The sequence below is a fragment of the Chenopodium quinoa genome, unplaced genomic scaffold (assembly GCF_001683475.1).
Source record: "Chenopodium quinoa cultivar QQ74 unplaced genomic scaffold, ASM168347v1, whole genome shotgun sequence".
In the NCBI taxonomy this organism is placed as follows: Eukaryota; Viridiplantae; Streptophyta; class Magnoliopsida; order Caryophyllales; family Amaranthaceae; genus Chenopodium; species Chenopodium quinoa.
Genome location: NW_018743283.1, coordinates 1,700,226 through 1,716,635, shown reverse-complemented (window position 1 = coordinate 1,716,635; position 16,410 = coordinate 1,700,226). Strand labels below are relative to the sequence as shown.

Here is a 16,410-nt window from a genome sequence, read left to right as displayed (position 1 = left end):
TTCATCAATGCGACAATTAATTACGAACCAGTGAATCAATAACGCGAAAAGGAAATTGATCATGCCTATATACTTGGTATAAGACTATCCGACTATATCATATAGAGAAACAAAGAAGGTACTAAATTAGGGGAATGCCAAGATAATTTCGGTAAAAGTGGGTTGTTACTATAAACATGCAAGTGTGAATGAGGATAGGGAAGAGTAAGGAGCAGCAAATTGACTAGTTTGTCTAAATTATGATGTTGATGTTACAAAAAAGTTATTTGATTCTTTCTTTCTTAAATTGGGTTAATAATTTGATGGGGAATTCCAATGCACTGCCGAAAGTGGGCCACTTTTCAGCTGCGATAGGCCAAGCCTAAGTCCTACCTTAAGGTAGCGTGTGCAGAAGGCCTTTTACTATGGCTCGTCAAACAAGTGCTGTACAAACTGAGCACAGCTCAAGTCTTGGGATTTTTTTACTTGAAAATTCTGATACTTGAAATTTTTTATGTTTCTGAATTCAAAATTAAATATAGTGTGTCGAATTCTGATTGAACGATATTATTTGGCTTGACATTGGGTTGGATTTGGTACAATCCGAGTCCTAATGTTTAATTGGCACGACACGAGAATAAACGACTTGATATGAAAATTGAGTGTTGTAATAAATGGTGGAGAGTTTGATTTAACTAATAAGCATATTATGTTACCTAAAAAAAGTGAACAAAACACAACCTCGCAACGACATTTCGAAGGGTGGATCGCGATGTTAAGAGTGGCCAACCCAACATAGCACGGGCACAAAATTTCGTCTGGAGATTGGGTTGTGCGAATGTGTGTAGCTAAGTTTTAAGAATGGTCGTGCCTAGCTAAGTTTCAAGTACGGTTATGCCTACCTATGTGCAGTTGTGCTTGCCTTGTAACCATGGTGACACATTCAAATTTCATTTTGTCCTCAAACATTATCGTTGTTACCATTTCTTACCAACATTTCTCACTGTAATTTTATTTTATTTTATTTTATTTTATTTGGTAATGTTATATCATCATTTTTTTTTACTAGAATGTTATATCATCATTAAGCAATAAGAACTAATACGTAGTATTAAATATGTCTTCTATAGATCTAGTCCTAAGCAACATAGACAAAGGTAGAAAGTTAATAGAACCATATCCCACATTCCCACCTCTTAAGGGGTCATATTTGTCCGGTGTTACTCTTTAGGGTTTGCTCTGATTGACTGAAGTGAGCTGCACTGAACTTAATATATTACAGAGTATAAGAAAAGGAAATTAAGAACTGAACTGAACTAAAATAAATATATTATGAGAGAATGAAATTAAGAACTGGACCGAAGTGAACTGAACTGAAAATAATTTGAAGAGAACATACCCTAAGTATAATATATAAAGTACGTAGTAATACTCCAGTTACATTATCCTTGTCATTTTAAGAACTTAAATTTATTCTTGTTAATATGATCATGAAATCCCTTTTATTGGTCGAATTTAACAATCATTCTTGTTAATTCTATTTTAACATAAATTACCGAACTAATTTGAAATTGTGCATAAAACAACTTGTATGCTCTTAACTTATTTTATCTAAGCTTAAATAAATTAATATAATATGAAACGTAGATGCTTTAAGTTCTATTTGTTGCATTTGTTCTATGGCTTTGTTTTGGCCAAATAATACATTTCTACTGTACTTACTACTCCCAATCTACCATTATTTTAACTCCATACGTAAATTGTTGATGTAACTTCCAAATTCCAATTAATGAGTTTCAGGGACTTGGATTTCCTATGTATAATATTTTTATTTTTATGGAAAAAAAAGGCATCTTGGTGAGCATTAAAAAAAAAAAAAAAAAAAAAAAAGGGTAGGAAATGGAGGGGTGCAGAAGCTGAAGGGAGCATTAGTTGCAAATGGGGGTGTTTCATTTATGTAATGTAAGAGAGAGTGACGTTCAAGCAATGGCTTTTCAGTTTTGGTCTTTTTACTTACCATGTGCTACTTACATAAGTTATACTATTGATTATTGAAGAATGATTAATCAATTATACTAAGTACAAATTATTCCATAACATTTATTTCATGCTATATTAGACTTTAGATGTTACAAAGTGCTATGAATAATGTTAGGGCCTGTTCTCATTGACTGAACTGAATTGAAATGAAATGAACTGAGCTGAACTGAACTGAATATTTTATAAGGGGAGGAAATTAGGAGCTGAACTGAACTGAATTGAAATGAATATTTTATAAGAGAAGGAAATTAGGAGCTAAACTGAACTAAACAGAATTGAACTGAATTTCAACGTATGAGAACAAGCCCTTACACCGTATATGAAAGCAATTATATTGATAGCTAACCCAAATACGTATTACTCCCTCCGTGTTTTAATAAGTGTTACACTTTAACCGGCTTATAGTTTTAGGCAATTTAATTGACATAAATAATCTTCAAAATAGGAGGTAAGTGGGGTAGTTGGAGTATTAAAAAGTTATAAAAGAAAGATATTAAGGTTAATAATTTATTGAAAACTAATAAATGTAAGAGGAGAGAAATACTAATAAAAAAGGTAAACCACGGAGGGAGTATATTTATACAAATTTTTATGTGACTGGTCACACTCTGTGGACTTAATTACTTATTTAGAGGTAATTCCTGATTGATCGAATAATCCCTAACCGATCGAGTAGCTGTGGCCACAAGGTGTGGCTAGCCACATAGAAAACGTGCTGATCAAAATCTCACAATGTATGGTGTGTTTTATTTAATTTCAATCAACTTAAACAACTTTAGTCCGCTTAACTTTTAACTTAAATTATTCAAAGTATTGAATTTAAGATCCAAATCCTTTTAAAAATCTAACCAATCTCATAAGGGCTACCCTATATTGAATCAAAACACACATAAGCGTTTCTTATAATTTTATACTACCTCCGTTACAGGTTATGTGCAATGATTTGACATAAAGTAGAGAGGAAAAATGTCTAATTGTTGCACATAACCTATAACGGAGGTAGTATGTAAGTTCTCTTTTTCAATGAACTACTTTCTTTGGGAGTCTATAACTCTTACTTACCTAAGAACTATAGATTAAGGTTTCTCTTGGGATCAATAATATTGTTTCTAGAGTGGTAAACTAGTCTATTTTAATTAGGACATTAAGCACCCTATACAAACCCCAAAAAAACGCATTACAATATATAATAAAAAGTTTATAACGTTCTCTTTAAATTTCCTTCCCTTAAAAGCTTTACAAGCTAATGTTATAAGTCCATAACTTTGATATAAAGATATTAAACAGTTTTCCAATTTTTAAAAATGTTCAAAAGTTATTGAATTGCGCTTCCATTGTTATAAAAAGTGCTAAAAAGAACAAGTTATGCACACAAAAATGTAAACTTTTGGGAAAAATGCGGGATTATGTACAATGATTTCATCCACCTGCCATATGCTTCCACACCAAAATTCTATGAAAAAATATACTTGTATATATACATCAAATATAAAACGATGTTATGGGCTTTGCAACTTTTTTACCCACTTGCTTTAAGAGGTGATGAAATCTTAAGCAAGAGGCTTGAAAGTGGGCCTATTACTTGTAAACAAACTGATATTTGAACGATCTTATGGGCCTTGTACTCTAGGGCCCACTTTTGTAGAAGAAGGGGAAAAAAAAGTTTTTACCATGTACTTCGTATTAAGATTAAGGAGATTTTATTGGGTTTCACCCTATTAAAAAAAAAAAAGAAAGGAAAAAAAAAGGGAGATTTTACTGTCAGGTTATAAGATGCATCCCTAAGCTGAATAAATATTGGGTTGTAATTTGGTTCCTGAGTCTGGTAATTTGGCTACATAGGTAAGTAAATTAGCAGAATGCAAAGATAGAATGATTGCAAGGTATTCAGGAGCTAAAACCAGTGTGATTTCAAAACTTACAAGATTTAATACAGCAAATACCCATTGGAGTACTGTAGAAAATATTTGTATAACTACGTTTTGTACACCAAAAAAGATCCTGTACCAGTATAATTGGTTGCCAATGCCTTTCCCGCTGAGGTTGGATTAGAGAATGCTAATTGCGAATGCTCAAGAACATAGTCTGTAGAAAAGCTTTTCCTGCATGAATATTTAACATCAGAACAAAAATCTAAATACTACTAGAATATGATTTACCAACAAAAGCAAATGAAAAAGACTTAAAAGCAAATTTATGCTGAATTAAAAAACACAAACAGTCTCCCCAATAACTTCGCCTATCATACATATAATGGTAGTTTGCCTGGCCAGACTAATTTATGAAGCTGAAGGGTTATCCAGGGAATTGATGAACCTTGAAAGCAACATAACATCAGATTGATTGTGAAACATTTGAGGCAGCCAAGGGTCAAAGCTCTTATGAGTGATAGTCACTCAGTTATTACTCGATCTGAGGAGTCGAAACACAAAGAGCTGCTACTGCTTACAAAATTCTACTAGCAAGAGAAGCCAGGCAGTACAAGACTAAGAGATTATGTCTATAGGAGTATAGGTGCTTTATTGCTTTAGTGGGTGGGTGGGTGAATGCAGAGTTTGTTTATTACAGAAAATTGCAATGCTTGTATTGCCATCAGAAAGCATGTGAGAAATAAAGGCAACCGAGTCAATGGCCATCAATTATTTCAAAAAATGCTGAGACTTTAGGCTCCTAGATAGCATACATGGTAATATGCAATGAGTATTTATGTTTTAAGGGATCATCAAGAAGAATTCTTACTATGAGAATATTCTGTCAAATACTCAAATGTTCTACTACCTCCGTTTCATTGCAATGATTAGACACTTCTCACACTTTATGTCAAATTGTTGCAAATAATATGAAACCGAGGTAGTATCTAGCTGTGACTACCAGCATCAAAAGTCAAAACAGCTCTAAAGATGTAATTTTACCTCATGGAAGATGAGAGCATGAGGCATCAATATAAGAAGTGTTACTCAATTTGAAGTAGCTAAGAATCACCAACTCAATAAATTAATCCCTCGTCCCTGAGTGCACCCAAAAGGCCACAATGACAAGATTTATACTCTATTAAAATCACGCCAATCTCATCCTTATAGATACAAATGCAAAGAGGGTATGGTGAAGACAGTCAGATGCTGTACTATTGCCTTACTTTTTCAGCAATTCAATGGCATAACTAAAATTCTGTTTGGTGAGATTTTGAGGAGGGAAAGGAAAAAATAGGAAGAGAGAGGGAGTTCTGAGTGTATGTGTGGTGGAGGGGGGAAGGGGGGGTGGGGGGGGGGGGTGGGGGCGTTTCAATAATAAAGAGATTAGGTTTATTTAAAGGGGAGGGAAATGGATCCTCGTTCCCTCCAACCTTTCTTTTTTACTTCCCATATTTCTGATGCAAATAAAGGAAAATGAATCCTGACTTTCACATCGCTCCCTTACCCTCCAAATTGTCATACCCACATATAGTGTAAATGTGAACTACCCTTAGTCACAGACTTACAGTCATACCTTCAAAGAGCAGGCCAAGGCCGGACAGCATGCAGGAAGGAGGAGGGAGCACAAGGAGTAAACACTTCTAATTTTGGAAGGTATGTGAGATTGTGAGTGCATTGCAAGATTTCTCTTAGCCATGATGCAAACCTGACACTTACATGATGCTAAAATCATTGTTTTATTCTTCTTTTTAAATTATTCAAGTAATACTACCTCCGTTTCATATTATTTGCAACGATGTGACATAAAGTAGAGAGGAAAAATGTTTAATCGTTGCAAATAATATGAAACGGAGGTAGTAGTTAGCATAAAGACCTACTGCAACTCCAACCACCTAATCACCTATGTTGACCCTCATGAGGTTTTGATGATGACGTTAAGAATTGAGCAAACTTCCATCTAATAAGGATTTTCTAGTGTTGTAATGTTTGCAGGTTCAGTAAGCTTTGTTAGCTGAAGTAGGAACTAAAACAAAGGAGCTTTAGAAGATTCATGAGGACAAGTAAAGACAGATGAGGAGTTTCAGCAATGGAACTTCCCGAAGTTCTTAACAGGAACTTCAAACGGGTTGTAACGACCTGGTTTCGGTGTAATGCTGGGGCAAACCTTAACAACCAAGGATCAGAGCTCGGATATCAACCGAAAAAGATGGATTTCATAACTTATAGTTGTAAAAAAGATAAGTTTATTTTATAGGTTGATGTAAGCATGTAAATGATTGTTATGCATTGAACTTATTAGAAATCAGATAAAGCTTGACAAGCTCATCAATTCGTAAAAGATAATTACAGTTTTTATGAAAAAGTACTTATTTGATTTTATCTTTTAAAATCTGGTTTAACTCGGTTTTATCTTTTTCATAAAATCTTATCTTTTAACTAAAACGAATTTGATAAAATTGGTTTTTAGAAAAGGCGAATTAAATTTGTTTTGGTTTCGACTTTAAAGTGATAAGATTAGATTTCTGTTTAAGCTTATCATATTTGCGAAAACCCTACTTTGTGAAGTGAGGAACTTCTATAAATATAGAAGTGATTCAGTGAAGCAAAATGAGAGTTTTAAGTGTGAAAACCACTTAGTGCTTAAGAGTAAGTTTGCCAAAGGTTTAAGCTTTATCATTTTGATTTCGGGTTTCATGTGTAGCTTTCCATTTATGTGTTAGATTGAGTCTTTGTGTTGTAATTGGTTTTGGGGTGAGATTGTGAATTCTCTACAAATTCACGTTTGTGTGTATGAGTTTGAATTCTCTAAAATTCAAGTGGTAGCTATGAGTGCGTCTTGGGTCACCTAGGAAGTGTCCTAGGTTAAGGGGAAAAGGTACCTAGGAAGTGTCTTAGGTCTGGTAGGAGGTGTCCTATCAAGTGGCAAGTGTCCGTGGTAGAACTTGCAAAGCAAAGGTCTGTCTAATAGGTTGTACTAGGAGAGTTGCCTATTATAGTGGAATTTGTTTATAAGTCCCAATAGGGCCGAGGTTTTACTTCCAGCTAGGCACTGGATGGTTTCCTCGTAAAACTCGTTGTGTTCTTTAAGTTCCTTTTACGTTTTGTTTTTAATTTCCGCATAAGTTTCGCGATTGAAACCTACTACAATTCACCCCCCTCTCGTAGTAGTTCATCTAAACTAACAACCTATGTCCAAAATAAGCTATTTGCATTCACTAACACTCTAGATTATCATTTCACCAAGAAACCATAATAATCAGACATATACAATCTAACAGTAAAATGCATATCCAAAATTTCCATCACTTCCATAATGATATGTTTTTTAGCATCTGTTCCAGGTTTTAAGCTTCCATAGTAACTCACTAACCAGACCATCTGCCTTGATAAAAACAGCTCCAAGATGCCTCATCCAGATTCTTGCAGTAATAAAATTATTCCATCCACAGTAGTGCACCTAAGCACCTAAGCCCTCAGGTACTTTTGATTCTAGAACCCATATTCACCATTCAATTCCTAGATAAATAACTACTGGTTGTCATCTCATAAAGGCACGTTAGAATACATGACTGTCTTGTTTTCTATGGCATTTTAAGCCCCATATAAGTAAAAAGTAACGTAACTTTGCCAAAAAGCTTTACTCAAGCAGAACCATTATCAATGCAATGTGAATGACTACTCTATCTACAGACCTAATTTGTAACCCTCTTCTTTTCTGCCTAGGCATGGGTAAATGGACTGTAACAAGGAGTCACTGACAGTTAGTCATTATGTGTCCATTCTGCATAATTATGACAATAATAATTAAAAAAAAATGACTTTTTACATAGCTATAACAGGTCATTAGTAACAACTTTCTGGCCTTTAATTAAATCAGTCTATATTCTAATTCATGGAAATTCATACACAACCATATGTAAAGTTTTAAATGTTGGAAGAGGTAGGTTACCTCACAGCATCTAACAAGTGAGTTGCAATATGTTTTCTTCGATTTGATGGACTGACCCAAATAGCTCTAATGCCACAAGAAGCAGGTGTAGCCTCCTCTTCACAGACAATGGATCCAAGTAAGTTAGAATCCATGGCCTCCAAGCTTTTATAGGTAGATCCTTTCCTGGAAACTTCCCTTTGAAAGAATATCGTACCAAACTGTAATGTATTTGCTTTAGCTATTACTTCTTTCCCACTAGCACTATCCGATATTTTTTGCACTGAGTCTGAAAGGAGCTTGTGTGCCGTGCTTATTGGCTCCACAATCAAACAACCCACAACTCTTTGTGAGGATATAAACAAATACACCTGCAACAACCAATCAGCCAAGGTTATATTCAACAATCGACCCATACAGAACAACTTTTGAAACACAAATTGCAATGATAAGTCTGATAACTCCACCACATCAGTACAAACCTGACAAAGCTCATGGAAAATCCACCCATCACCGAGTTCAATCTCCATCATTTTCACAACTTCTTGTACCTAAAACATAATAAAATTTCCCAACAAAAAGCTAAATTTACTGCACTATCATCTCAATCTTCTCCACAAACCAAAAAAAAAAAAAAAATCACCAACAAAGAAACAACAGCTACTTTTAAAGCAAAATGAAATAAAATCTCAACCTTCTTCTTTTGAGCCGGAGGATCACAATTCGAAACAACTACGATACGATCCCTTTTGAGTGCTGGCAAATGAATCAATCGCTCTTGGCGCCAACCCTGTAAACCAATACAACAATTCAACAAAATTCGAATTGAAAAAAAATACAGAAAGACAATTGAAAATAGGGCTAGCATCGTTAAAAACTCACCTTAAATGGGATTCCATGAGTAAAATTCTTATGAAATGAAGTATGAACCTTCTCATCAGTTTCATCCCCTTTAGTATACTGAATCCCACAAACTTTACAAGTATGAAGAAGAAAATCAGACTGACCCAATTCCAAATGAAATTGGGCATACTTTCTCTTCTTATTCAAATTCTTTCCTTTAAATTTCTCACTCTTTTCGATTTGCTCATCGAAAATTTCTTCCCCAATTAACACATCACTTGTTGATTCTTCAACCCTAAATTATAGGACCATAATATTAGATTTGGACAAAATTAACGATCTGGGTATGAATAAGATTTGATTAATTGAAATTAGAAATGCATAATTGAGGGAAAAAAAATTGAAGTACCTGGTGGGTTGACGAGTGTATTTGATCCGAATTTCTGGAAACTTTGTTTCCCTAATTCCGTCGAATAAATCGTAGGAATTTGCAGATGGAGGAGGATTTGATGAGTGATTAAAGAATGATTCAATCGTTTTCTGCATTTCTTCCGATACTTCAAAACTCGCAATCAATTTCTTAAAAAATTCTGATAGAGTTCGGGTTTTGCTGAATATGATTAATTTGGATTTTTAGTTCCCTCCATTATAAGGACTTGGGGTATGAATATTTATGTTTTCGCGCCAAACGTTCAATTTTTTTTGGAGAGTTAGATAAAGACTATAATAAACCCGTTCTACATTAATTTAATGTGGACCGAGTAAATATTAAATGATTTAGGGCTTGTTCTCATTGGCTGAACTGAACTGAGCTGAACTGAACTGAACTGAGCTGAGCTGAACTGAACTGAACTGAACTGAAATGAATATTTTATAAGAGAAGGAAATAAGGAGCTGAATTGAACTGAACTGAATATTTTATAAGGGAAGGAATTTAGGAGCTGAACTGAACTGAACTGAACTGAATTGAGCTGAACTGAACTGAACTGAACTGAATTTCAACGTATGAGAACAGACCCTTAGTACACGTTTCTTTTTTTTGAAAGCTTTAATCACACTTTCATTCTTTCTTCTATCTTTTCCTTTTCATTTTCTCTCTCCTCTTTGATAAATTATTAATTTTTTCTCTCTTCTTACTTTTGTTTTTCTCTCACCTCCTTTGATGTTCTGTATTACACTTCAAAAATGGTGAAGACGAGAGGAGGAAATTCATCAAAATCAACAATGGCGATCAAAACTAGAAGTGAAATTTCATCAAATTGGAGTAAACGAAGAGGATTACGATCATCAATTGGAGTAAATTAAATGCAAACTGAATAAATCAAACCAAATGTCACTATAAGAAATAAAACGTGATTATATCAAGCTAAATGTGACTACTGAAAATAAAAAGTGATTATATTAAACTAAATGTGATTATAAAAAAAAAGTGATTATACTAAACTGTATTTGATTAAAAAAAAATGAAAAGTGATTATATCAAAATAAATGTGATTATAAGAAATAAAAAGTGATTATATCATATCAAACTGTTTGTGTTGTAAAACTGATTGTAGTGATACAAAACTGATTATGCCAAATCAAAACTAATTATAACAAATCTTTGCACGAGCTTGTATTGTAGGTTGATTTTCCTTCTTAACCTGATTTACAATTAAGTACATCATTATTACACCTTGTTCTGCATCTTCTACAATTTCATCTTCTTGTTGAATTTCATATTCATCAACAAATTTTCTATAATTAGAATGAATTTTAACAAATATATTGATGTTTACCTTTGTAATTGCTTCCGATTGCATCAAATTGAAGTTTAATAATGATTGTAATTGTACAGGTTCTTCCTATATATACTGATTTAGATCTCTATCCACTCATTCTTAATAACTGCCAAAATAAATTTTAGGAAATGAAATAGAAATCCTCCCCAGTGGAGTCGTAAAAAACACTAGGGAATATTTCAAGCATTACCCCTACCTTGAACCCCACTGTGATCATACACTAAAGTATGGTGGCGTCCAAAGGGAAGGAAGCTAGAGCAAAAGAGTCGCCAACAAGTTTTAGGAACTTGTAAGCCGTTCACGAGGTGAAGGTTACACCCCTTAATGATCCAAGAGATCGTCAACTTCAATAGGTTTGGAACCATGACTGGTAGTTCAGGGATGAAGGTACAAATCCAACCTAAAAGAGATTGAACATGCCCTAATAATAGGCATCTACTTTATTCTAATTATATTCATATGCGCTTTATGACTAACATGCAATCAATTGGTTTACCCTAAACCTGTTTATCTATGTTGGTTGAATATTAATGCACAAATAAAACTATTATTCGCGATCACTTGAATTATAATCAAATTAACCCTAAACAAGATTATTAATTATCTAATTAAGCGTGATTACAAGTATCAATTCCCTTTAAACATGCATAAAGGTGTGATCAAGCAATAACAATAAACATCAAGCAACATAATAATAATCATCACAACAATCATAATTATAATAATAAATTTAATCATAATTAACATAATCATGTTAAAGCATAATAATTATAGCAAGATCCTAGACATGATACTAACAAGATTAATAACAAACCTTAGCATGTCACTAAACATATAAAGATCAAAGCTTTAACCCTAACATGATATTAACATGCATATTAGGAAGAAAATAGGAAGCATCGCAGGAATCACAGTTGTCATATTTGATATTAGAAATTATAGTTATTACCTTAACATGAGAAAATCCCTAAAATTGTTTGAGAAGAGAGAATTTTACCCTAAAATTGATAGAGATCGAGCGGAGCATGGGGGAGAAGTCGAAGAAGTAAAGAAGAATTGTTGGATTTTGGCTGGGTATATGTCACTAATGGAGTAATGGGATTTGGTCCACAATAAGTTAATGTGGACCGGGTCCATGCAAGACAGACTACCAGTAGACATGTAAAGTAATTTAGGGTGTATAGTATTCTATTCATTTAATTTTTACTCATATGAACTTATTAAAACTTATTTTAGTTGTAATTTGTATTTGATAATTCTTATTGATAGCTTGTAATTTTGTATGATTTTAGAGTGGTTTTAAGCCTTAGAATTGTGAAAAATCAATGTCTTATTTCCCTAATTATCTATTTTTATGTATTTTTTTGTGTATCTTAAGCTTCACGGGGTTAGTTGCTAGTGTTTTGGTGCATATTTAGGTATAAAGATGACACTTTGAAGCTTTTGGATAAAAAAGCAAATAATTTGGAGGCAAGAAAAATAAAGAAAGGAGCTATGGAATAATGAATCAAAATCAATGAAGAAGAATGAAAGAAGCAAGGAAAAGTATCTAAAATAAGAGCATTTGGAAGGGTTTTGTAAGGATTTTCGCACTAAGGCCAACTTCAAATAATCATAACTTTTTTTATACTCAATATTTTGAACTGATTCAAATTAAATATTAAAGTTCATTTCAAGAGCTTTCCAACGACTGGTCACGTGCCTTATTCTGATGAGTAATGAAAAAGTTATGACCTTCCAAAACGAAGCTGTTTTGCTAGAAAAAGTTGCACGTCCGTGCCAAGTAATGCAAATCTGTGCAAGGTCAGGCAGTAGCTACCGTTCTCATTTTAACAGGTTTTCACGATCTGTGCAACCTTTGGCACGTCCATGCCGATCTGTAGACAGGCCAATTCTTGTTTTCTTCGTCCTTTTACTTGGGGGTTATATAATACTCCTTCAGCTTCAAAGCTTATGATTATTTGAAGTTGGCCTTAGTGCGAACTTCATCCTTAGTATTCTTAGGCTCTTTCTCTTAATTAACAATGCAGAGCTTTAATTAATTAGTTATTTTAGTTTAGAATCTCTCAAACTCAAACATTATAGAAGATAATTTCAAGCTTTATTCTCTTAATTTCAACATTTCTCCTCAACTTTGAAGCTTCAAGTAGTAATTTATTCTCTTCTTTTCTTAATTTTCTGTTTTTATATGGTTTTGTGACGTTGTAGGGAATATTTCAAGCATTACCCCTAGCTTAAACCCCACTGTGATCATACATTAAAGTACGGTGGCGTCCAAAAAGAAAGAAGATAGAGCAAAAGAGTCGCCAACAAGTTTTAGGAACTTGTAAACCGTTCACAGGGTGAAGGTTACACCCCTCAACGATCCAAGAGATCGTTAACTCCAATAGGTCTGGAACCATGAATGGTAGTTCGGGGATGAAGGTACAAATCCAACCTAAAAGAGATTGAACCTGCCCTAATAATAGGCCTCTACTTTATTCTGATCGTATTCATGTGCGCTTTCTGACTAACATGCAAGCAATAGGATTAACCCTAAACCTGTTTATCTATGTTGGTTGAATATAATGCACAAATAAATCTATTATTGGCGATCACTTGAATTATAATCATATTAACCCTAAATAAGATTATTAATTATCTTATTAAGCGTGATTACAAGTACCAATTCCCTTTAAACATGCATAAAAGGCGTGATCAAGCAATAATAATAAATATCAAGCAACATAATAATAATAATAATAATAATAATAATAATAATAATAATAATAATCATCATCATCATCATCATCATAAAATTATAATCATAAATCATGTTAAAGCATAACAATAGCAAGATCCTAGGCATGATACTAACAAGATTAATAACAAACCCTAGCATGTCACTAAACAATCAAATATTTATTAGCCCTAACATGATACTAACAATCATAAATATTAGGATATTTTGGATTTTAACACCTGACAAAAGGCTGAAAATGGTTTTTAACACCCCCCAAAAAAAAACTTTTATTTTAACACCTCCCAAAAATATAAAAGTTGGAAGTTAACACCAGTTAACGATTTCCGTCACGGAAATTTAACGTGGGTCCCACAAATTGGCTTCAACTTCAATTTTCACCCAGCAAAACACGAAACTTCCTCTCTGAACCTTCATTTCATTGATTTTATCCATTACAGATTTTTGGTGCTCATAATTTACAGATTTACAGATTTTTGGTGCTCATAAATCAAACCATACAAAAAATAAATAAAAATTCAACACCGGTTCATCTTCTCCTTCGTTGGAGAACAAAGCGACTGAGAACTTCCATTTTTTTACCACCAATTCCGCCGCCCATAAAGGGCCCTGTACGGCTACTGACCAAGCCTTCGCAGCCAGCAAACATGTTAACTGGGGACCGGCCACCAAAATTAAATCAACCACCCAAGAAACCAACCTTGCCCCATCCCGTTAGCCACCCAGCTCCCTCCCCCGACCGACGACCGGCGAACCCATCCCACCCCTTTTCCCCACAAACGCAACCCAACCCTCTCCCTTTTCCCCTGCTGCCCCGACCCAAGCCACCACACCGAAACCACAATCAAAGATCTGAATCGCCGCAACCACCACCACTACCACCACTCTTCTGCAACACTTTGCTCCAAACCCTAACGAATCGACCCGCCTTAACCTTTTCGGCCACCCTAACCCCTAAACCACCACACCGTAACTTTTTTCGGCAAACTTAAATTGATTTCTAGACGAGGTTCGATGGATCTGCGATTTGCTCTGATTTCGGGAATTGATGTTGGGAATTGATTTTTTGCGGTTTGAGTGAGGAGGTGGCTGCAGGGGTTGCGATTGTGGGCTGGTATTTGGAGAGGAGCTGATTTGGTTGCGAGAACGGGGAAAGGGAAGGGGGGTGGGTTCGGTTGGCAGCGTAGGGGTGGGGGAAAGGGAGGGGGGAGGGAAGGGGTGGCAGTTGAGGGGAGGGTGGGCAAGAACGAAGGAAAGAGTTTGGGATGGCAGCCATGAAGATGAAGGGAGGAAGAAGACGAAGAAAAGATGAAGGGAGGAATAAGAAGAAAAAATGGGATGGCAGCCACGAAGGTGGATTTCGTAAAAAATTGAAAACGAAGGAGAGTTGAAGCCAATTTATGGGACCCACGTTAAATTTCCGTGACGGAAATCGTTAACTGGTGTTAACTTCCAACTTTTATATTTTTGGGAGGTGTTAAAATAAAAGTTTTTTTTTGGGGGGTGTTAAAAACCATTTTCAGCCTTTTGTCAGGTGTTAAAATCCAAAATATCCTAAATATTAGGAAGAACATAGGAAGCATCATACTTTTAATCATACTTGATATTAAAGTTACCCTAGACATGATACTAGGAAGATCAAAACACCCTAACATAACATTAGGAATCATAACAACAACCTAAGCATGATTTCTACATCATAATAAAAATGTAAACAATTAAAGCACTTACTTGGATGCCTCGTACCTCTTTCTAATAACAAAATACACGCGTTAGTAACTTCAAGGAAAATAATAAACAATAATTAAATTAAATAATTGAAAGAGAGATTTGGGACCAAACCCTCAGAAATTAAAACTTTTCACGTCTAGGGCGAAGGTAACTTCGAATAATGCTAGGTGTTTCTAGATCTTGTGAATGCGGAATTTTTGTAAAAAGGGTAGGTAGGTTTAGAAAAGAGAGAGAGAAGCTTTAGAGAAAGAATTGATGATTGTAGATTGTAGATAAATGAAAACGGGGTTTTTAGAAGGCTATTTATAGAGAAAATCAGCCAAAAAGATAGAAAATCGAACCAGAGTTCTGACGCGAAAAAACGAGGTTAGCGCCAGACGCTGACATTAGCGCCAGGCGCTAATGCTGGCGTTTGGCGCTAATTAAATTTCTGACGCGTTTTCTAAAATCAGATAGAAATTAACCGTACAGGAGGATAAAATTGTATTTTCCTCAAAAACATTCTTTTATTCTGATTAAAACTCTAAAAAGTCAACAAAAGTCAATTTATCAATGCTAATTGAATTAGGAATGAAAAGAACCTCCTAGAAGAATCTAGAAGACTAAAACCATTCCTAATTGCATTAGGAATGATAAATCCATATTAGGCCCTCCCCTAGATCATTGGGCCGCATATAAGGCTCAAACCGGGTCTAGTTTAGTAATTTGGCCATAACTTCCTCAATATTCATAGGAATTGGGCTTATAATATATCGATGGAAAGCTCTTTTCAAGACCCATCCAACTAAACTAGTATTAGACCCATATCATGGACCAACCAAAATGGATTGGATGTTTTCTTAAAATAGGTTTTCAAAAAAACAAAGAGAAGAGAAAAGAAATTAAAACTATCCGCAACACTAAGCTTTCTATACTTTCACTTTATTCGATTATGATTTGACGTGAAAGGTACTCATCACCGGGTTTGGTTTTGGGGAGACACAAATGGGTGTCTACAGACGTGGATCTTAATTTTTTCTTAATCCTTGTTAATGTTCTTGCATGTTCAATGTTTGAATGTTACTCTTATCCATGATTTGTGAGTAATTATGAAAGAGGCATAGTTTGGGTGAAAACCCAAGTAAGCCATGGGTTGATTAATTTGGATTTGTTTATGTAGTTCTACTTTGGATTGATAGTTTTTTATGCTTGAATTGATTGTTGCATGTGTATTTTGGTTGCCACTTTATGCTCATGTGTTCATTCCATTACTCACATTGAAAGATGGGGTTTGGTAGTGAATCCCTTCTTGAGCAATTGGATTATGCCTCTTTCATAATTATGGATGCTTTGTTTCAATGAATAGGATGCTTTAGTGTGATAATTTAGGTGAGAAATCCCAATTATTTGTGCTTCATGCTATCTCAAAATTAGATACTAGAAATACGAGCACTACTAGAAATTAGGCGATTTTCG

The 16,410-nt window shown here is 34.5% G+C and overlaps 1 protein-coding gene across 2 annotated transcripts; it reads right to left on the bottom strand.

Annotated features, from left to right (window-relative positions):
• Positions 1 to 3,909: 3,909 nt before the first annotated feature.
• LOC110735418 (protein CHROMOSOME TRANSMISSION FIDELITY 7-like) lies at positions 3,910 to 9,349 on the bottom strand. Of its 2 annotated transcripts, XM_021915613.1 has the most exons (6): positions 9,113 to 9,349; positions 8,743 to 8,998; positions 8,555 to 8,650; positions 8,343 to 8,411; positions 7,882 to 8,231; positions 3,910 to 4,121 (listed from the first exon to the last, which is right to left on the bottom strand). In XM_021915613.1, the coding sequence occupies exons 1-6, from the start codon at positions 9,247 to 9,249 to the stop codon at positions 3,995 to 3,997; spliced, it is 1,035 nt and encodes a 344-aa protein (XP_021771305.1). In that variant the 5' UTR covers positions 9,250 to 9,349; the 3' UTR covers positions 3,910 to 3,994. The 2 variants fall into 2 exon arrangements, with proteins under 2 accessions (XP_021771305.1, XP_021771304.1); XM_021915612.1 differs by having other exon boundaries at positions 7,882 to 8,411.
• Positions 9,350 to 16,410: the final 7,061 nt, after the last annotated feature.

Bases quoted from the DNA above. Each gene is read 5' to 3' on its own strand.
- LOC110735418 (XM_021915612.1), bottom strand. From the start codon at position 9,249: ATGCAGAAAACGATTGAATCATTCTTTAATCACTCATCAAATCCTCCT. The intron at 8,651-8,742 runs GTGAGTTTTTAA...ATTGGTTTACAG, and splicing joins CTCATGGAATCCCATTTAAG to GGTTGGCGCCAAGAGCGATT. The intron at 8,412-8,554 runs GTTGAGATTTTA...ATTATGTTTTAG, and splicing joins CTCCGGCTCAAAAGAAGAAG to GTACAAGAAGTTGTGAAAAT.